Below are 24,526 nucleotides of genomic sequence, written 5' to 3' on the forward strand. Positions count from 1 at the left end.
TGTATTACCTTACCTATGGAATCTATCATAGGTGAGCTACGTTTGTTAAGACATATCCGCATCCAGTTGAAGAGGAGGAAAAGAAGTTCAAAAGACTCCAAAACGCGGCAAGAAAGGATATTGAGCGGGCTTTTGGCGCTCTAAAAGGGAAATGAAAGATTTTGGAGAGTCCCTTCCGATTCACGACAACGGAGAAGATTGGGAAAATCGTCGCCACATGTTGTATATTGCGCAACATGATCACAAAAGACGTCGGGATGGCAATATGACCGGTCCATATTATGGATCCACCTGCCCCTAAAGTTTATGACCGGAACGCGCTGAGGGAGTTACATGACCAAGAAGTCCATCATCGTCTCCGGTATGATCTCACAGCGTATATCAGGTATGGAGTTAGCATACCTTGATGACACAATGGCACAACCACCACGGATTGAGACATTGATTTAAGTGTCTTTATTATGATGTAGTATTTTAATTTCTAAATATGTTGTTTATGTAGTTTTTTTAGTTATGTTTATGTACTTTTTAAATTATGTTTATGTTTAATGTTTAGTTTATTTTAATGAATGAAATGTTTAAGTTTTTATTATAAATTTTTGAATAAATTAAATGAAAACGAAAATAAAAAAATTTAATAGGGTTGAAAAAGTGATGAATGCCTAAAAAATAAGTTGAGAAGGTTGGTTGATAAGGTTCAATGAGTAAAATAAGTTAAAAGAGATGTGATTGTCGGTTTGAGAGGGTTTAAAACCCAAATGACTCCTTTAGCCTTTAGGGGCAAGAGGGTAGTCGACAAATTTTATCGGCAAAAATGATCGGCTAGAATCGGCTATTTGGAAAACCTATAGCACATGCATTGGCAAGTTACATCAGCTAGTTTTGGCCGATGCTAGTGAACGTTGGAAGCTTCTTTCATGACCATTTTTTTTTTGTCTTTTTTCCTTTGGCAACAATTGGCAAGGATTGACTAGTTTTGACACTACACCATGGTTGTTGGTAAGGAATTGACAAGTTTTGGCAAAAAATCAGCAAGTACACATGGCATGCTTCTATAGGACTTAGACTTGCAAAAGAGCCAAAAGTTTAGCACTACACCCTTACCCCTTAGACCATTCTTAACCATTCACCTTCTTCACTTACATTTTTTTCTGCCACATCGGCATCACCTTATTTTTTCCCGTAAGCTTTCACCTTCAAATTTAATATCTCACTATACCCACTATATCTTACTTCACCTAAGTATTTCATCGACTTACCTTAATACTTCACCTAGCTATCTAATCATTTCACCTTCTACTTCATCTAGACCTTACGGCCTTGGTCTTAGTGAAGTGAAATGATTTGGATATACAATGATCATAGTACTAGACGTCTAGATTTCTAAAGAAATACTACTTAAAATACGAAAGAGGAAAACGCCAAAAACTAATTTTGAAGAAACAGAAGTCTGACACCCACATGACCATCGTTCATTTTGACTGGTCAAACTTTGACCACATGACCCTCCGTAGCTTTTATCACTAACCATCACTTGTCAGTGTACAAAATATATTTACTTTATACTTTAAAATCAGTAGTTTTAGACTTTTACGTCCATACTTACGGAGTATTATTAATTAAACAAACAATATCAATAAAACCAAAAAAATCAAAAATTCAAAATATTGTATAAAGTTTACAAGCTATCGGATAGAAAAATTAGATAAAAAATCAAAACAACTTATGCAAATCATAAACCATTTACATATATGGTATTGGCACCCATTTCTTGTGTTTCTTACCATGTAGTTGGTTTATAATCATGGCACATCACTCCAAGTATGGGTTATATATAATTATATATATTAAATCAATTTTTGAAAGTAGTACAAATTTTAATAGAAACTCACTCATATAATAATGGAGTTAAATAATTACGCACGCACAAAAGAAAAAGGAGTTAAAAAGGGTATCATTCATCACTATACATATATCTCTAGTCCCTACCACCATATATTTAATTGATTTTTGAAGAATATAAAATATTAATAGTTAGAGATGAGTCCTTTGTGAAGTGAAAGCAATGATAGAATTGGAAAGATTATTAATGGCATCAACCAATTTATCAAAACCTTGTCTTTCCAACTCAATCTTTGACTCGTCAAGCTTATACCTCTTTTGATGCAAGTCGTACAACTCTTTATGCCTTCTTTCTTCCCTTTCTTCAAACCCTTTAATTGCTTCAATTAACAAACTTGAACTTGTACTTATTTCTTCTGAAATGCTTCTTTCTCCATCACTTGGCTTTTTTCTTTTTGTTGATGATTCTGAATAACAAGCATAGATATTATATTTAATTATTTATCATATGTTTATTTCCATCATTATTATGTTTCTTCATTTTAGTGTGTAATTGGGACCGAAATACAAAAAAAATTCAATATTTTCAAAAACATGAGATATAAGCAGTCATAAATATAGATTCACCCATGGTTGCAAATATCGGTCATATCGGCCGATATATCGGATATCGGCTTTCAACTGATACGATATATGGGTTATCGGCTGAACTTATCGTTTCGGTCAAATATCGGTCAATATCGGCCAATATCGGTCAAAAAAGTTGACTTTTATTTATTTTTTTATTTATAAATCAAAAATAGGGTTTCTGACTTTAAGATTAAAAGGTATGTAAAATTTGCTTCATAACATAGCAATTAAGATTGAACGGTACGTAAAGTTATGTCAAACTGTACATATTGTTAGTGTGTGTATATATATACATATTTAGATGAATTCCTTTACAATTTAGGGTATCCGATATATCGCATATCGAGGGTCGGCCGATACGATACCGAAACCGATATTTACAACCTTGGATTCACCAATTGATGATGCAAAGGCACTATTTATTTTTACTTTTTTATTTATTTTTTTTGCACGACATGAAGGTAAAACTAAACATACCACACCTACCCAGCAATCAAACATTTCCAGAGGGTGCCTCCCCATTAAATCGCACCTTGCAAGGTTCGAACCCGAATCCCAAGCTTTTACAGGCAAAACCCCCTACCACTGGGTTGTTAACCCAATGGCACTATTAGATCGGTTAAAATGATAAATAATATCATGTCACATAATTAATTACGTAACATCACTAAATAATAAAATTGTTACTTTGTATTAGGGCCGGCATTATATTTTTACCTCCTAAGACTTAAATGCATATATTCTAGGGACATAAAAATAAATCGACATGTGAAAAGAAGGTCGTTATATATGAGTTACATCAACAAAAAACGAAGGTGTCAATACAACACCAAGAATGTAAAGGTATTTTCTAAATAATGATAAGAAAGGACCAAACATTGGCTTATAGTGAGCATGGGCATATAATAACTTTAGCATGGACAAATGGATTGGTAAAAAGTGAGAATATGAAATTGAAAGTTAAAATTGAAAGATTAAAAGTAACAAGTAATTCAGTATGGAAGTTTAATTTTTTTTATAATTTGAAACCCACAGATTGTTTAAATATAGGTTTAGGTTGGAGATGAGATTGTTGACATAATTTATTTTTAATACTTTGGATACATCATTTTCATAGATATATGTAGGGTATAAAAAATATTACTCGTACTCAATTTGTTGGTCCAACTTATTTTATCCTCTTACAAAGTGAAAATAAAATAATTTACTCAAAGTTACAATGCCCTTGCAATGAATTGTAAGATCTAATGTTTATAAAACAATGTTTATAAAACAATGCATTAGGGTACGTAATAAGTTAAAAATGACAACATATACCATTATTCACAGCCTTTTAGATAATGAATTTACTGCTATATACTAGTATTAAGCTACATATATATTGTCGTATAGACATCTTTTATTGGTCTACTTTCTTAATTAGTCCCTAGTGTTTAATAAAGAAATGCATGAAATGTATAGATAGAAAGGAGAAAAGAACCTTGTGCAGGCAATGCTGATGGCGGCGGCGGTGACGGTGGCAGCAATAGCGGTGGTGGTGGTGGTGGCGGCGGCGGAAGAGGAGTAGTGGTGGTATTAGTAGTAGTAGTACAAGGGTTGAATACAATGGTTGGAAGAACTGAGACAGTACTACCAAATTTGGACTCAACCACATTTGCCAAAGCATGATAGAGTTGTGGTAACATATTTGTTGGCAAATTATTATTTTTCCTCTCAATCTTGTCCATTGTCCAATAAGATTTTTTATTAGTATCATCTTCATTATCATTGTTTCTTCTTTCATACTCTCTTATTTTCTTGAAATCTCTCATTAAGTTATCCCATTTATCATTACATTGATTTTGGCTTCTTAGACAACCTTTTTTCCAACAATGTTCTTCTATCCATTTCCATCTGAGTTCACCACTTGATGATGGTTTCATTGTTGATGATGTACTTTGTGCATTTGGGTTGTTTTTTAGCATTCTTCTTTGTTCATCTAACTTCTTGGCCTCAATCAAAACCATTGTTTCTTCAAGTGTCCAGTTTCCTTTCCTGTAGTCCCTCATCATCATAACTCTATTACCCTTTTCCAACTCCATTTACTTGTTCTATTTTTTTTTTTATATCTATAGATTTTGACATAGACTAAAATGTATGATGGAGAGATATATGAGGAGAGGAAGAGCGAGAATAGTAATTCTCACTTGTTCATTTTTTGTTTGGTTTTTAGAAAAAGATAGATGAAAAATGCGGTTTGGTATATATTTTCAAGGGGAAATGATATGAAGGGTAGTGAAAACTGAATAAAGTTAAAGAACAGTCAATAGGACACCAAAATTTTCATTTCATGTCATTTAATCATATTCGTCCAAAGTTATGCCACGAAGGACAATGATGAAAATGACAATATATACCAATACCATTCAGCTAAAATTAACCAAAGGCCCATCTAAGTTATTTACCGTTAATAATTTCAAAGTCCACAGCCCATTACCTTCCAATGGCTCTTTCTCACTTTTCTCGTCATTTCTCAGGGGTGAGTATGGTGCAGTTTAATGCAGTTTTTAGTTAAAATCAAACACCAAACCATTTTTGTGGTTTTTAAAATTTCAAGCAATTTGTTAATGGTTTATAACGGTTTGGTTTTTCGGTTTTCCAGATTGGTTTTTGGTTTTTTGCGGTTTATGTTTCGATTTTGCTAACCTCAACCTATATGTACGTGATACTGGAGGTTGGAGAAGCATTACTAAAAGGGTAAACACCGCTGATAATAAACAAGTCTACTTTGTTGATTTTGAGAAAAAAGAGTATACAATACACACACACACACATATATATATATATACACACCACGTATAAAAGGCTAGGGTACATTATATTGAGCAATATGAAAGTAAATGGACTGACCCATTATATACGTATGAAAGGCTAGGATACAATATATATCTATATATATATATATATCAAATTAATATTAAAATTAAAATTTAATTTATTTATATTGAAATATATAATGCGGTTTGGTTTGGTTTTTTGGTTTCGTTTTTTATATGCAACTAAAATCCGAACCATTAATTTGGTTTTTTAAATTTAAGAACCATAAAATCGGTTTTTCACTATGGGGCAGTTTTGTGGTTTGGTTTTTTCGGTTTTTTGTGGTTTATGGTTTGGTTTTGCTCACCCCTATCATTTCTTTAAGGAAAAAATCCATAAAAAGTAACATTTTTACAGAACATTCCTAATAAAGGGAACCTAATTAGTTTTCGTTTATTAAAAAGATCTCATTTATAAAAATTTGTCAATTAAGGGAATATCGTTAGTTTTTAACGTTAGCTTCTGTTAAATGCCACGTCATTAAAAATTGGACTTTGACTTTGACAAAGTGGTGGTGGTGGGATCTAACGGTCGGAGTGAAGGTGGTGGTCGGTATCTAATTACATTCTAAATCGCATCACTGGTCATCATGTATTCATGTGGACTTCGTGATAGGGTGCCGCTTTTTGTGAATAAATGATACGTACTAGCTACAAATAAAGTAGAGTTGTAACTACTTTGGATGTGATTCACTTCGTTACAGCCACTATCAATTCATAATGATAATCTTGGCTACAACTCAAACACTAATTGTTGTGATTCAAAGGATCAAATCAATCAGAAATCCCTACTTTGAAAATGCACATTGAGACCTAAAATAATGGTAGTAATAATGGTTTATTCCCAATTGTTTGAAGAATCTAGAAAAAGAAATATGAAATAGAAATAGATATATAAATATAGATTTATAATTTATATTTATATTTATATATAGATGGATGATTGAAGTAGATGTTCATTGATTTGGGGAAGAAGATAAAGACAAAGACCAATATACCCTCGTAAAATTGCCACATAAGTTGTCCACTCAGGCTTTTTAACGACGTGGCAAGCCGACATGGCATTTAAATGAATGATTAACGATGAAAACTAATGAGATTATCCTTATTGAGAAATTTTTAGAAATGAAATCCTTTTAATAGACAAAACCTAAATAGGTTCTCTTTATTAGGAATTTTGAGTATATAGGTTACCTTTTTATGGATTTTTCTCTTTCTTTAATTACTTTTAGGCTAAAATGCATTTTAGTACCTTCAACTTGGTTGACTAGGTACTCCACTTTTAAATTAGTAAAGGTATAGTATGGTACCCTAAACTTGTTTAACAAGGTCTTTTTCTACCCTAACTTAATAAAATATCAATTACTAATCTAATTTATGGTGTTAAAATGTATATTTTGGTGTTAAAATGTATATTTTCTAGTTTAAATTTGTAATTTTAAAAATAACTGCGTTAGAAATGTTAAAACTAATTTAACAAAAAATATAATCTATACAAGTGACGTACTAAAAAAAATATATGGTTAAATATATCCATATATAAAATAGTTTCGAAACTATATAAGTATATATATATATATATCATAATTTCATATAGAACATGTTATTATATTTTATAGGTTAATTTTTAATAACTTGATTTATCAAATAATTTTCATTATTAATTCATTTTATTTTATAAACAACTTAATATAACTTTAACAAAATGATTGACCTAATTAAAAAGGTCCTTACAAGGATTACAAAAATTTCATACGTACATGTATTGATTGAATGTCTGAGTATGCACTACATCACATCAACTATTTTGACATAACTATATAGATTATGAACCCGCGTAATACGCGAAAAATACATTAAAAGAATATAATAATAACTATGAAATAAAATATCTAACAATATTGATTTATTTTGATGATTGGATGGATAATAAGACATATACTTTTATACCTTACGATATTGTACTCTGCTAATAATATTGAATCTATACCTACGTGTACATACACTTGATATAATATATATATATATATATATATATAGGGTAAAGTTATTTTGAGAACTTTTTTTTGCGAGAACCTTTGAGAACTTTTCAAATCAAGCCCAACCGATGATTGTTCTTTACATGAAAATTGTTTTTTGTGAGCTAAGTGGGAGGCCAATAATGGGAAACAAGAATGCCACCTGGTAGCCACTGCGGGAACGTTTAGTGTGATCCGTAGAGCCCGCTTGACATAAGTTGCCTTCATTGATTGTAAAGGTATGATTTTGTTTGATTGTTTCAAATGTTAGAAATCAGTTTCTCTTTTGTATGGCTTTCTTTGACTTTGAATTGTAGACTATGTCACAATGTGAAGTCGGAAGTGATTATTTTTGGGTTTTCTCTTTCGATGAGTTGAAAATTGTTATCTTTTGAGTTCATATGGGGTTTTTGTTGTGTTTTCTAAATTTCTTGCTTTTGGTTTGTGTTATGCCATTGTTTGTTGTGAAAATATTATTTGAAATTAGCTCATGTTTGTGTTCATGTTGAAGTTTTCCTTTTTTCCAAGGATTTTGGTTTTTGGATTGTCATTCTTGGTCCTGGGCGTACCTCGGTTTCTATTGCAGTTTTGCTAGGTTCTGTTTCTCGATAAAGTGTTATATGATTGGTACACAAAATTAAATCAAGTTGGATAAATGGTGTCAAATGGGATGTTCCAAATTTGGAGTTACCATTTTTTTGGGGTTGGTCATCTTTGAGAACATCCCGGGACACTATTAAACTTTTAACTTGGATTGCACTACCACTACAATTCTATCTATTTGTTTGGTCTATGTAAATTAAACATCATTTATTTGATACAAATAAGTGTTATATCAATGCATGTATAAATGGTATGCTGTAGAGAGTTATAGTTACACAATAATCATTAGCTGGTTTACTTATACACAACACTTCCAGGCGTATGAACCATTTTTCTTTTGTTTGTATATTTTAGTACCCACCAAGCAGTGTTGATTCTTGCACTATATATATGGTTTGTAAATTATTAATAAGTATATATTTTAGTACCCAAAAAGCAAATGGTGTGTTGATTCTGTTGAACACAAACTTTTAGATTCGCATTTACACATTTCACTATACATGCGTCACTTAAACTACTTCATAAACGTCAATTAACGATCTAGAAACTTTAGCAAAGACGTGAAACACATCAACTAACTTAGCCGTGCATCTATCTCACGGGTCTTCACTCTAGTAATCCAGTAAAACTAGACGAGCTTTAATTAACAAACACGTTGTGCCGATGACATATTTAGCCTTTAATCATCCATGGGTAAACTTTATTAAATAAGGAAGTACCTTAAGTATATCAACGACCTTCTCAACTATAAATTTCATTTGAAGAGGAGTTCCTTTTTGTTGCACTTGATTAGGATGGATACACAAAGTTGCCTTTCTGTTTTTTCGCATTGGCACCAGTGATCACATTGCTCAATGAAATAGGCTGCCACATTTAGGTCGATGATCATTTAAGAAGAGAATGAGCATGGAGAGAAGAAGAGAACCAGGCCCGGCAATCACATTAGAAAAATCTCGGCATGTATTGATTAGCCTTCGTTAAACAGACTTTAATATTTTAGCATAAGTATATACTTAAGAGTTTAAGAGAGCCACATAACTACTAATAAAACATTTTTCATTTTTGATTCCTGCATGTCACATTTTGCACTTTCAGTCCCTCAAATGTAAAGGGGAGAACACATTAATGCTCTCACATGTTTTGCATATGTGGACGTTAATGGCTAAAACTTAAAACTGTCTAGCAATAGGACTTCAATTGCAAATTTTTGTTAAGTTTAAGATAAAAGTTAATATTTTTTCACTTAAAGTGAAAAACGCATTAAATTAATGAAAGAAAAAAAAATTTTACTTTTTTTTTTAAGTTGATAGAATCACCTATTATTTTGGATGCATACATCCTTCTTATTTTGAATCCAAACTAACAAAAATAAAGATAAAAACTGATCAGCAAATCCAGTGGGATTTTCACCTTGTAATTTATTTCAAACTGAAATTTCAATAAAAAAAAACAAACAATATGCAACAAAATATGAAAATCTTTTATTATACTAAAATATAATTATTCTAATAACTTATCAACCAATCACATCCCTTAATTTCTTCAAATTCTCATTATTTTACACTTTTTTGCTTTCCATCAATAATTTACATTTTAGCCTTGAATACTTAATATATATTTGTTCTTAGCGTCAACTTGAGGGGGGGTTTTTTATAAAACTTTTTTAAAAAGTTACAAAAGGTATTTATATTTAATTAGTTTAAGTTACAATATATACTCAAATCAAGAGTCCTAATTGTTATCAAAGAATATGAAAACAATCCTGATTGTTATCTAATTATCATATGACAGGTAATTGAAAAGAAACATATTCGTGTTATCATTCGCATCATGATCAAATACATATACCGAAATGTCAAGTATATGATCATAAGTATGTTTTATTTTTTAATTCTTAATCATCGTTCATAATAAGATAATATCACATTATGAGTACAATTGGTTTCAAAAAGTTCTATAATAGATAAGTTATTGTAGCATGTGCCTTATGGAATGACATCAACAATTAGTAGTCCTCAAAATAATAAGCACAACAAAATAATGCAATAATCCAATATTATTGCCCAGAAATCACATCAACAATTAGTAGTCCTCAAACGAGTGCTACTATTACAAATAGAAAGAATCGTCCCCTTAATGGATGCGATTCACTAATACATAAACACTCTTACAAATCACCTCACTACAACTCTCATACAAAATATTGTATAACCGAATAAGATCAAGATGATCTATGAAGACAGAATACAGAAACAGAAAAATAGATACAAAATATATATCGAATAATATACCAACTCTCTTAACCCTAAAACTGATCAATGAGTCGTATATATAGCCATCAATCTTCAAAGTTACCATTTAGACCCTGCACTATCAAATATAACAACTATAGCAGAAATATAAAAACATACCTTAACAACTTTGAGACTTGGCAAGAACAGTCCCTGCAAGTTATAAGATTGGATAAACAAAAGAATAACACTTATATTTTTAACACCCTTCCTCAATCTTATAACCTTTTTTGGACATACATCTCTTAAGTAATAAACATGTCCATCAAATTAAGCTTAGATCTCAAAGCTTTATGTTGAACTTTACCAAGTCCTTTAGTAAAAATATCTGCTATTTGATCATTAGAATGATCCTTGATAGTTTTAAGAAAACCATATGACACTTTTTCTCTAACAACATAAAGATCAATTTCAAAATGTTTTGATCTTTCATGAAAAACTGGATTTCCTAGCAATTTGTATTACAGAACTATTATCACAAAATATATTAACAGGTAATAACCCATCAATACCAAGACTGGACAGAATATTTGTAATCCAAATAACCTCACAAGTAGCAGAAGCCATACATCTATACTCTGCTTCAGTTGAAGACTTAGACAATGTTGCTTGTTTTTTACTTTTCCAGGATACTAAAGAATTACCCAGAAAAACACAATACCCAGAAACAGATTTTCTGGTAGTTGGACATTTGGCCCAATCAGAATCAGCATATACACTAACTTTTAAATTACTTTCTTTATTAATTTGAATACCCAAACCAGGAGAGTTTTTGAGATACCTAAGAACTCTCAAAGCAGTTTTGAAGTGAGATTGTAATGGAGCATGCATGTGTTGACTAAGACAATGTACAACATAGGATATGTCAGGTCTAGTATTAGTCAAGTAAATCAATTTACCAACTAACTTTTGATAAGCAGTGGGACTATTTAGAAATCTATCCTTTTCAGTTTCAACACAATTCAAAACAGTATTAGTTTCCAAAGGAGTATCAATAGGTTTTGAAGCAAGAAGACCATATTCATGAAGTAATTCTAAACAATACTTTCTTTGAGACATGCATACACCTTTTTTATTTTCAATGATTTCAATACCTAGGAAATACTTAAGAAATCCCAAGTCTTTAATCATGAATTTACTACTTGAAAACTGTTTAAACTTATCAATTTCATCCTTGTTATTTCCAGTAATGACAATGTCATCTACATAAACCAATAAAACAATGAACACACCTTTAGACTGCTTAATATACAAAGAATAATCATACATGCACTGTACAAAGCCATGCTCAGCCAAGGCATTGGTAAGCTTAGCATTCCATTGCCTTGGGGCTTGCTTAAGACCATACAAAGACTTTTTTAATTTACAAACTTTGTTATCATCTTTATAACCACAACCAAGAGGAATAGTCATGTAGACTTCCTCTTCTAAATCATCATAAAGGAAAGCATTGTTAACATCAAGCTGGTACAAAGGCCAACCTTTATGAACAGCAAGGTTTACAAGACATCTTATTGTAACCATTTTGACAACAGGACTAAAAGTCTCCTCATAATCTAAACCTAACGTTTAACTATAACCTTTGGCTACCAACCTTGCTTTATATCTTTCAACTTCACCAGAAGCTTTATATTTTACTTTATAAATCCATTTACATCCAATTGGTTCCCTATCACTTGGAAGATCAGTAATCTCCCAAGTATCATTTCTATGTAAAGCTTCAATTTCCTTATTCATAGCTTCTATCCATTTAGAATCTTTAACAGCTTCTTCATATGAAGAGGGTTCATGACATTTGTTTAAATTAGTAGAAAAACAGTAATTAGAATTGCTAAGATGTGAATAACTCACATATTTTTCAATACCATATCTAACGCTAGTATTTACCACATAATCATTAAGTCTCACAGAAGGTCTAGTAACTCTTTCTGACCTTCTTAAACTAGCATTACCTTCATCATTATTATTAACAACATTATCTATATTAGGAATGTTCACATTTCCCTCAGGAGCATTATTCACTATATCATTTTCATTTATAGGTGTTGGTGTACTGCCATCAACTTGTTCATCTATAAAAATAGAATCAAACAAGTGAGTTGCACTACCCTCACCATTAAATGAATCTCTCTCTTCATCATTGGGATGTGACTCTTTATTAAAGAAATTAAGTTTATCCTTTACTGAAAAAACATTTTTAGTAGAATTCATTTTATAAGGAAAAACAGTTTCATAAAACTTTACATCTCTTGAAAACAAAATAGTTTTAGAATCAATACTATAAAGTTTACAAGCTTTTTTACCTGAGGAGAAACCAATTAAAACACATTTTTCTGACCTAGGAGAAAATTTGTCAGAATTGTTTAATACAGTAGAATAACATAAACAACCAAAGCTTCTTATATGAGAGAGATTAGGTTTTCTTTTATAAATTTTCTCAAAAGGTGAAGAACCATTTAGAACAGATGAAGGTAACCTGTTTATAAGATAGACAACAGTTAGAATGCAATCAGACCAAAACCTTAAAGACAGACCACTTTGAAACAAAAGACTTCTAGCAACATTAAGCAAATGTCTATGCTTTCTTTCAGCAATTCCATTTTGTTGAGGTGTATAACTAACAGTAGTTTGATGTTCAATACCATGCTTATCCAAGTAATTACTCATTTTATTATTTACAAACTCTGTTCCATTGTCAGACCTTATACACTTAATTTTAACATCAAACTAATTATCCAACAGATTCACATAAGTTTCAAACATATCAAATACTTCATCTTTGGTTTTAAGAAGATAAATCCACACTGCCCTAGAAAAATCATCAACTATAGTAAAAAAATACTTGAACCCTTCCCTACTGGTAACCCTATATGGACCCCATAAATCAAGATGTATAAGTTCACCAAGTTTATTAGTTTTATGTGTACTTAAAGGGAATGGTTCCCTGGTTTGTTTTGTTTTATGACACACTTTACAAGGAGAAACATAAATGTTTTTATCCAATTTTATATCATTTTTTAAAACTGCAAGAACCTGATCAGCAGGATGACCTAATCTACTATGCCACAAACTTTTTGAAACTTGAAAACACATACTGAACACATTATGTGACTTACCAACAACATAATCACTTTGATCAAACAAGTAGAGACCATTTGTCTCACTACCAGTCCCCAATACATTCCTTCTTGTCAAATCCTGAATATAACATTTATTCTCATCAAATCCAACAAATAATTTGCTATTTTTAATTAACTTATGTACAGATAATAGACTAACACAGTAATCAAGAACAACCAGAACATCATAAAGAATCACATTATCAGTTAATTTCAAATTTCCTATGCCTTTTATTTTTGCAAGTGTACCATTAGGATGACCAACAGTTAAATTTAGATCAAACACATCTATTACATTAAACATATTTTTGAAAGATACAGTCATGTGTTGATTTGCTCCTGAATCTATAATCCATTTTAAGAATTCAATTAACCTATCTTTATCACTATTAGCAGAAAAGAATTCATCAAATTTAGAATTAAATTGCACACTGTTATTGAAAAAACATGGCATACCTGCCATATTAGCTTGCATACTTCCAGAAGGTTTATCACTAATCAAAGAGAATAATTTCTGCACTTGTTCATCAGTGAGAGGTAAAGAATGCAAAGAATTCATATTCACATTAGCATTTTGAGCAGGCATAGCATTCAGATTACCAAATTGTACATTCAAATTACCAGATTGCACAGAAGTCACATTAGCATCACAATTAGCATTAAATCCTTGTTTAAAACCATGATTATGTCTAATTGGATTAGGATGCCTTTTAAAACCAGGTGGATATCCTACAATTTCATAACATCTTTCCATTGTGTGTCCTATCATTCCACAGTTTTTACAATTCAAATTAGGATTAGGACCTCTAGTAACTGGAAATTTCTTTTTATAATCAACAGTCTTAGCAACAAAAGCAGACACTTGAGGTTTAACATCAACATTAGCAGGTTTTAAGATATCTCTATGTGACTCTTCCCTAGAAATAGTTGCAAATGCACTTTTAACATCAGGTAAAGGATCTTTAGACAACAAAGTACTTCTTATAGGTTGATATATATCATTAAGACCCATTAAAAACTACATCAGTTTAATCAATTTATCATGAGTATTAACTTCTTCTCTAGCTTCACAAGTACAATTTGGCAGTTTAGTAAGCATATCAAATTCTCTCCAAAGAGAGTTCAACTTATGATAATATTCAGACAGTGACAAACTATTTTGCTTGAAATTGTTAATTTTATGCATCAGATTATACACAATTGAACCATCAACCTTATCATATGTTTCTTTAAGTTCATTCCATACAGCAGTAGCATTTTCAGAAAACACTAGGCCTAAATAAACATCTTGAGATACAGAACTTAATAGCCAAGACAAAACTACATCATTACATCTTTCCCATTGTTGAGATAATACAACACTAGTAGCATAATCAGTTTTAACAACAGTTCCATTTAGAAATCCAGTTTTATTTTTAGTCTGTAATGCAAGTTTCATAGCACTAGCCCATACACGATAATTTTCAGTACCAGACAGTTTCACAGAGATAATAGGGACACCAGTAGTGTCATTAGCATGTAAATACAAAGGATTACCAATATCTAGACCACTAACAGTAGCATTATCACCCATTTTATTAAAAAACAAGTAGAAACAATTACACACGAAAGAAACAGATAACAACAAATATCAATCACTATAAACACTTTATAAAGCTACCTGGAGTTTTTTAGATCACTCAAGAGTCAATATAGTTTGCAGGTACAACTGCTACTAGGATTCCACACTTCTTCAAGGAAGAGGGTCAAGGCAGCTGTAAATACCCTGTATATCAACCCAAGGTAATCCACCAGATAACGGAAAGAAGACTTACAGTGCTATAGGATATAGAAGGAGTTGATGAAGAAAAGAGTATCATCAATATGATACTCAGCGGAAGCAATAACCAACAATCCTTACTCAATTAGAGTTTTTAGATAAAAAACCCTAATTTTACAAACCCTAGATCTTGAATACAAGAAAACCCCCAAATCGAATCAAACCCTAATTCTTCACAAACCTGTCTCTGATACCATGTAAAAAATACTAAGCACAACAAAATAATGCAATAATCCAATATTATTGCCCAGAAATCACATCAACAATTAGTAGTCCTCAAATGAGTGCTACTATTACAAATAGAAAGAATCGTCCCCTTAATGGATGCGATTCACTAATACATAAACACTCTTACAAATCACCTCACTACAACTCTCATACAAAATATTGTATAACCGAATAAGATCAAGATGATCTATGAAGACAGAATACAGAAACAGAAAAATAGATACAAAATATATATCGAATAATATACCAACTCTCTTAACCCTAAAACTGATCAATGAGTCGTATATATAGCCATCAATCTTCAAAGTTACCATTTAGACCCTGCACTATCAAATATAACAACTATAGCAGAAATATAAAAACATACCTTAACAACTTTGAGACTTGGCAAGAACAGTCCCTGCAAGTTATAAGATTGGATAAACAAAAGAATAACACTTATATTTTTAACAGGTGTTTTATGGATACTATGTCCCCATATCCCCAACATCCCGGCCACACTCATTTAAAAAAACGTTTTCCAAAGATGGATATTCGATACTATAATTCCCAGCTGAGTTGAAAAAACATTTGAGTTCATCTAGTGTAAGAAAACTGATATTGACTAGGGAAGGGAACACAATAACATTTCTAGATACATCATCTCCATCTCCATTACCTCCACCCCAAATAACTTCCTCTAAACCTAAGCAATTATCAATTCTCAATGTTTTGAGATTGACAAGGCCCTGCGCTACATGCACTGTGAATACTCTTTTTAACTTAGGACAACAATGGATGTTAAGTAACACTAGGTTAGTAAGACTTATATATTCATTTGGACATTTCCATAAAACCTCCAAAATATCTAGATTTTGTAAATCAAGGTGTTTTAGTTCATTAAAAAACTTTTCCTTTCTTTTCTCTTCCTTCCCATCACACAAACCTTTAACTCAATATTCCCTAATTTATTGTAACCTTGATCATACAAGGTAGGTATGATATTATTTAAGTGATTAATAGCAAAAAGTAATGTAGTAGGGCGACTTCCTTTAATTAATTTTTTAAACCACTTTACTGGTTGATTCACAAGATGTTTCCTTGAAATAAGTAGAAAACGACCTGACCTCCAGATCTCATATTTGCTTGGAAAATAATATCCGATGCTTTCATTTTTTCTGAATGAAAACATTCACTTTCAGGAAGGTCAAAGCTCTTCACCGTTAAATTCAAATACATGAACTTCGGACAACTTCATAACCTCGGCAGTACAAGCAATAACTCCTTCATTCAACCGGCTAAGATCAATGCATAACTCTTCCAATCTCCAAAGTGCTGAAATAACACTTTGTGCTATGCGAGATAGATTCTTACAATCTTTAACGTCCATCGCCCTCAAGTTTACTAACTGCGCAATCTCTATAGGAATTTCAGTGATTCCAGTTTTATTTAGATTTAAAATCTCAAGGTCTTTTAATTCTCCAAGTATTAAAATTTCACGAAGAGTATTATTTTCACGAAGATTGAGCACACGAAGTTTTGTGAGGAGTTGAAATGATTGTGGCAATGATGAGATGTTATTGAACGAAATATCCAAAACCTTCACATTTTAATTTCATGCACCGAATGAATTCCTCAGAAATCATTGACAAACAATTGACGTTTGCAAGAAAAATCTCAAGCTGGTCTATGTTTAACTTATAATCAGGAAGCTTGATGATGTCATTATATGCGAGTGAGATACCTGTCTAGCTTTCTAAGCTTTTCTTCCTGAGTAGCCATTCAGTTAATTAAGCCTTGCCAAGCTTTCACATGAAATTTGTTATTGACTAGAGATGCAATTAACAATGCCTCATCACGAACAACATCATGCATTTTGGCATGGTCTTTCGATTTGCTATTTAATAACAAGCCAGAAGACTTGAGGACATTCACTGCATTTTGAACCCTGCTTCTTGCATCCTCTATGCTATCCAAGTCAACAAACTTTTCTAAACCCACCCCATAAAATAAATCTTCTAACGAAATATCTTGGTCTTCTGCCCACAAACTACATAGCAAAAAGCACGACTTGGCCTCTTCACTTTTAAGATAGTCATAGCTTAGCTTTAAATGAGTAAATGATCTTCGTATCTCGATATCGATATCTAATGGTGCATGCATGGTTTTGCAGTTGAGTAAGTGCCGATTCCCACGATTCAATGCTTTCATATTTCAAAGCATTTCCAACGGCTTGAATGATCAATGGCAATCCGGCCACCGCATTCTTCAATAACCTTCAATGCAACTTCTTTCAATTTGGAATCCGTCTCCAATCTTTCACCAACCATTTGTATGAAAAGAATCCATGCTTCCTTTATTTGCAAGGAGTTTACACAAATTCTAGTTTGAGCATTCATTTGCTGGCACACCTTTTCACTTCTAGAACAAAATCTTACAATTCATGTAATTATTCCCACATGAAATATATAATTCTTCCAAATTTAGTTTCTCCCACACATCGTCTAATATGATTAGAATCCGGTCTCCTTTCAGTATTCGCTTCGTTGTTTCTCCAATATCTTTTCTAAGCTTCGTACCATCTATGTTTTGTGAGACAATTGTAAAAGCAACATCAACAAACAAATTAGTCTTTTTTACTCTTGCAACAACTTCCATAGCAAGGGTGGTTTTTCCAATACCACCTAAGCCATAAATTCCAATGATTTGTTTGCTTTCATCTTCAAGAGATTTAATAATATCCCCCAAAGTTGAATTGTGGGTATGCAATTCATCAAAATCTTTGTCTTGATAAACATCTAGTGGTCGGGGTGCAGGAGTCTCAAAAGAGACGCAACTTTCATAAGGCGTGCCGCTTCCTTGCGTCCACAAAAGAGAAGGAGCCATCTTTGTTTCCCTTTTTCCGTATTGATGAAGGGTGTGCCAATTACCACACATTGCTATATTAAAGCATGTCTTCTTGGCGTTTTCTTCTTCTTTAACAAATTCTTCCGCCTTGGATATTTCTTCATCGGCGTCCTTCACCCACTTTTCGACACCATCTAAGGGTGGGGGGAGAGCTTGCCCACTCCTCCCCTCCCTGATTTTTCTTCTCCTCCCCTCCCCTCCCCTTTTGTTAGGAGTATCTCGCCACCCCTCCCCACCCTTTTCTATTTAATTTCATTTCTATTTATTTTTAAAACTAAAACATTTTATTTAATAATTTAAAACTACTACAATATTAAAAATAAAACAAACAACAAAATAAAACAACAAATCCAAACATCAAACTACAATATTAATACGAAACGACAACACAATACATAAATAAACTAGCGATCGATGCCCGGGATGAATGTGCGATGAATATGGTCAATGAGATCCATCTTAAGATCTTCGTGAACGTTTGAGTCATATATCTCAAAAAGTCGTTTATCTGATGGCTGTGGCGCAACTGGGGGATCCGGAATGTAATCAGGACTTATAGCATGGTCCTCGTCTTTTATAATCATGTTGTGAAGAATACAACACGCATACATGATCTTACGGATGGGGGTTTCTTCCATTTGTCGTGCCGGTTCTCTAAGTATTTTCCATTTTTTTTTAATAATACCAAAAGCTCGCTCCACATCCTTCCTTGCAGCCTCCTGTGCCTTAGCATACCGAATCCTTTTCTCACCGGTTGGATGGGAAATTGTTTTCACAAACATCGCATATCTTGGGTAGATCCCATCCACGAGATAATACGACATTTTTGAGGAAGTGAAGACGAATAGTCGAGTTGCCTGCTTGACTGCTTTCATCTCCTGATGTCAGAAAAGGTGTTCTATCGCATTCTTTTAGCTGCAAAGGCAAGGGAACCGTTAGGTTGTAGTGGTTGAAGTAGAGCCAAACAGCGATGCGTCTCCTACTAATCAATTTATTATATTATTAGTATAAATAAAAAATATTATTATTTATTTATTTTTATTTATATATTTATTTAATTTAATATTTATATACGTTTTTTAATTTTCATTTTAACGACGCGATTACCGATATTCGGTTCCATTTACAGTGAAAGGAACCAACGGTGCTGTGCCGTCTTCAAAAGGATTGAATAAAGGAGATTGGTTCAACACATTAATGTCGTTGTTTGAACCGGCAACACCAAAGTATACGTGCCAAATCCAACAATCCTTTGATGCAACTGCTTCAAGCAATATCGTCGGCCCGTGATGGTCACCCCGCGTGTACTGGCCACACCAAGCTACTCGACAATTATCCCAAGCCCAGTGTGTACAATCAAGACTCCCTATAAACACATTTATTAAATCGAAAATATTAACTAAACTACGTAATATATATATATATATATACATATATACATTATTAACTAATATATATATATATATATTAAGTAAAGATATACCTAACATGCCGGGGAAATCATGATAAGACGCATGATGATCAAGAATTCGTTGCGTATCAGTACGCGTTGGCCTACGCAAGTATTCATGCCGATATAACTTAATGACTCCATCACAAAAAGCATTAAGGGTGTCACGTGACGATCTTTCCGACATATTTAGGTAATCATCTAAACTGTCGGGATTACTACCGTATCTTAACTGGCGAACTGCAGATGTGCATCTCTGTAAAGCCGAAAACCCCCATCTACCACGCGCGTCGATCTTCCTCTTAAAAAAACTAAAATTGTTTTCCAAATCTGAAGCTATCTTCACAAACAACCGTCTATTCATACGAAACTGTTGTCTAAAAAGAGTCTCATTAAATTTCGGTTCTTCGGCAAAGTAATCTCGAAAAAGACGGTCGTGAGACTCACCACGATCGTCCCGTCTTGTATACGTTCTTGAAGAGGAGGCAATATCACGAACATCTTGTTGAATCGCATAATGCGCCATTGTGAATAGATTAATATACCGTTCTGTCTCGTCGGATGAACTCGAATCTGATTGGAAATTTGGGGGTGTTGGGCCGTGATTGTCAAGAAATATAGATATATGTGTGTGTGTTTTGTGTGTTCAAAGAAAAAAGAAAAGAAACAGATCGGCAGAAAGAAGAAAAAGAGAAGAAAGAAAGAAAGAAGAGAGAAAGTGGCCGTTACATGTGGGACCCACCTTTTTTTTTCTTTTGGTTTGCAACGTTCGGATTTGACCGGCACCATGCTCCCCAGTCTCGTCCCCTCCCCACCGGTACCGGTAGGTCGAGGCGGTGTTCACACCGGTACCGGTCCCGTGCCTATCGACTCCGTCCACCCTAAGGGACGATCACCTTTACAGATAGCTATATCTATCTGCCCTTGAACCCTTTCCCTCGTACCTTAAGATTTTGCAATGCTCTTTTCAAAATATCAACGTTTTGAGTGCAATTCCACATGTAACCAATCTCTTTTTTAGCCACAACAAACAATGAGTCCACCACTTTGCCAGCCACTGCACGACCGATCTCTGCCATTCCAAATTCTTTTTTCTTTTATTGGGAATTGCATAAACAAGTGAAATATCTATATATATAATATAAAAGTTGAGTTTTGAAATCAATTCTAAAACTTTAACTTCTCTCTTCATTATGATCATTAATTCACATAAATATTAAAGTTGATTATAAGTATACTAAATAATAGTTATGTATTTTGTTTGATTTATGCATATATGTAAGTAATATAGTGTAATGCATTAACATCTTTTGGAATGTCATGGGTCACCATATAAAATGACTTAAATTAAAACATTTGCATTCAAATAAATCTAAAAAAGACATTTATCATGGTTTAATTCTACAAATCTCTCTATATTAATATATCTATGTAAAAGTTGAGCTTCGAAATCAATTATAAAACTACACTATCTCTCTTGATAATTGTAATGTTAAAAGCTACTTATGTTAATTAAGTTTGAAAAGCTTATTATGTGTACAATAAACTTAATTAGTTGCAATCTCTCATGTTAAATGAGTTTTTAGAGTTTTGGAAGCTGTTTTGAAAAACCAAGAGTATTAATCTTTCCTTTTAAATCTTAAAAGTCAATTATGTGTTGAGGGAAGTTAATTACCTATACCCATGGAAGCTAATTACTTGCAATGCAAAGGGAAATTATGTGTGTAGGAAAGTTAATGACTTACAAAAGCTGTTTTGGAAAACCAAGAGTATTAATTTTCATTACTAAATATTTCTTCCTAATTACACATATACAAATTAATTTGTTAAACAGTTTTCGAGAATTAGTCAGTGTATAAAGAGACAATATATATCAAAAAATAAATTAATTTAAATATATTCAAGGTCATATCATATTATACTTTTTTTTGAAATTTGATAGGTCCTATTATTCTATACTTTATTTATTATCATAATAATCGTGTTTGCATGTTATATTTTTAATTAGTTGAAAATCATTAATAGAGAAGGTGTTTGGGTTGCTTAACTGTTTGAAGGAATGTGAGTGAGTTATTGATTATATAAAAAAAACTTTTTAATGAAAATTGATGATCATAATAGTTTTGAAATGCTTTCAGTTGTACGTCCTAAGATTTGTGTATTTGATGGAGTCTACAAAATAGGTCAACACACCAAATTTTTTTCCACCACTACCCTGCAATGTCCATAGTTTCTAAGTCTTGAAAAAACTAACCTCATCAATGAAAAAGGTAGTAGAAGTTGCAGGAAAGCATAGTGCATCTGTGTTTTTGGACATGTTTCTGTTTAGTAGACAAACTAAACATCTACTCGGTATAATTTAACTGTTTAACAAAACCAACCAAATCAACCATGAAAACAACTTCCTTCCATCCTGCCGTCCATCGGACGGGTTTTAAACCCTCGTAATGATCAGAAAGATGAAATGATAAAATACCAATTATTAAGACAGTATCCGGTTTGAAGGGAATATTTATTTTTCGGATAAAAAATGAAAAGTAACAAAATGATGAATAGATGATCAAGAAGAAGAGTTATGAATGGATGATTAAGGAGCACAGATTTATTGCTTATACGCTACTAGGATAGGATACAAAATCATCAATCCAGTAGATGAGCATATAACCACATCTCAGAGTTGTTTTCTTCAAAGAGTTGTTGTATAGTAATTTATAATAATAATAAAACCATGGGTTTTTCTTATGAATACCTATAATGGCTCATAGTCAACATCTCGTTGTCTAAAGTACGTACAAGAGTTTACCATTATATGGTGAGATTTTTTCTTGATGTCGTGTAAAGACTGAATGTTCGAAATAAATAATAATATGAATTTTTAGTGAAAGTGATAATAAAATAATAATAGTAATAATAATAATAATCTTTACTCCTTTATGAAGAAAAGAGTTAATTACTGAAATGGTACCTAACGTTTGCACGATATTGCTAATTTTATACCTAATGTTTTTCTTAATTACTTAAATGGTATATAATGTTTAGTTATTAATTTTTTTTTTTAATTTTTTTCTATTGAAGGGTGAATTCCGTTTTAAGCCAATGTCTTAAAAACTGGTATTTTAGTCATACTGATGTGGAAATTTTTTTGGTCTTATCGGTATTACCGAAAATACTGGCCAGTACGACTATTTTTAATTTGTTTTATTTTTCTTTTATGAAAATTTTCCAAAACTTGTTTATATTTAACGAAAATAGTCAAAATGCACTTATAATCCAGTAAAAAATAATACAAAATAGATTTTTCATAACAAAATATAAGTTTAAAGCTCACAAATAACCAAAAATAACAATAAAGTATCATAAAAACAATTTTTAAAAAAGTTGAAATTTTCTTTTTTGAAAATACTGGAAATACCGCAATGGTAATACCGGAATATTCCAGTAATACCAGAAATACTGGTCAGTATTTACTGCGACACGGAGCTTAAAACAATGTTTTAAATGCCGGTAAATACCGGCCGATATTTCTGGTATTCCTGGATATTTCTGGTATTACCGTTGCGGTATTCCCAATATTTTCGAAAAAGAAAATTTGAATTTTTTATAAAATTATTTTTATGATACTTTAATGCTATTTTTGGTTATTTGTGAACTTTAAACTTATATTTTGTTATGAAAAACTTATTTGGTATTATTTTTTACTGAATTATAAGTGTATTTTGATTATTTTCGTTAAATTGTAACAAATTTTGGAAAATTTTCATAAAAGAATAATAAAACAAATTAAAAATAGTTGTACCGGCCAGTATTTTCAGTAATACCGATAATACCAAAAAATTTTCCACACCATTATAACTAAAATACCAGTTTTTAAGACATTGACTTAAAATGGAATTCACCTTTCAAAAGAAAAAAAAATAAAAAATAAAAAAACTTAATAACTAAACATTAGGTACCATTTAAGTAATTAAGAAAAACATTAGGTATGAAATCAGAAATATCGTGCAAACGTTAGGTACTATTTAAGTAATTAAGAAATGTGAAATTACATCTTTACCCCTCACGTGCAAGTCACGTGGGGGGGTTTTTAATGGACACGTGACGGCGTTAGCCTCCAGTATAGTCCGAGTGGAAATTTGCATACGTTGGGTATGATCAGTGTAATTTCGAAAGGAAAGGTATGAAACCAGTAATATGACGCAAACATTAGGTACCATTTCAGTAATTAACTCTAAAGAAAATGACTTCGTTTTATTTTAAGTAATTCTACCTTTGAATTAACAGAATTACCCTTGATTTTTTTTTAATGTTTTGCCCTTAATAAATTATAATTTACATTCTAAACCTTTATTTTAATAATTAACACTTTAAGTCCTTATTTTGTAAAAACTTCCATTATCACAATTACATCAACCTACACCACTGACACCGCCACCACCACCAATAATACCATCACCAACAGCACTAGACCGCCTTCTCCACCACCGCCGTCACATTGCGCGGATACCTTGCTCGTAATATGTAAACGCGTAAACGCCTACTCATAAATTATTAACATTGTTTCATTTTTTAATTTGAGCTGTTAGAAGAATAAATGAATAATTGAACGCAATAATGAGAGTATTATATTCATTAGATGAATAATTAATGAGTAATGATATTCGTATCATTAATTTTGATAAATCTACCACATGTAGTGGTACAAATATGACCTTCCTTAATTAATTCAAGATTGTCTTTTCCTTATAAAATTTTGACATAAAAGTATTTGCTTCGAGGAGAGATCCA

The 24,526-nt window shown here is 32.0% G+C and overlaps 2 protein-coding genes across 2 annotated transcripts; both read right to left on the bottom strand.

Annotated features, from left to right (window-relative positions):
• Positions 1–1,928: 1,928 nt before the first annotated feature.
• On the bottom strand, positions 1,929–4,670 carry LOC122580544 (trihelix transcription factor ASR3-like). Its single transcript, XM_043752815.1, has 2 exons — positions 3,953–4,670; positions 1,929–2,309 (listed from the first exon to the last, which is right to left on the bottom strand). The coding sequence occupies exons 1-2, from the start codon at positions 4,551–4,553 to the stop codon at positions 2,035–2,037; spliced, it is 876 nt and encodes a 291-aa protein (XP_043608750.1). The 5' UTR covers positions 4,554–4,670; the 3' UTR covers positions 1,929–2,034.
• Positions 4,671–19,394: 14,724 nt separating this feature from the next.
• Positions 19,395–20,267, bottom strand: LOC122610394. The gene is made up of 2 exons (XM_043783386.1): positions 19,775–20,267; positions 19,395–19,657 (listed from the first exon to the last, which is right to left on the bottom strand). The coding sequence occupies exons 1-2, from the start codon at positions 20,265–20,267 to the stop codon at positions 19,395–19,397; spliced, it is 756 nt and encodes a 251-aa protein (XP_043639321.1).
• Positions 20,268–24,526: the final 4,259 nt, after the last annotated feature.

The sequence above is a fragment of the Erigeron canadensis genome, chromosome 8 (genome assembly GCF_010389155.1).
Source record: "Erigeron canadensis isolate Cc75 chromosome 8, C_canadensis_v1, whole genome shotgun sequence".
Classification (NCBI taxonomy): Eukaryota; Viridiplantae; Streptophyta; class Magnoliopsida; order Asterales; family Asteraceae; genus Erigeron; species Erigeron canadensis.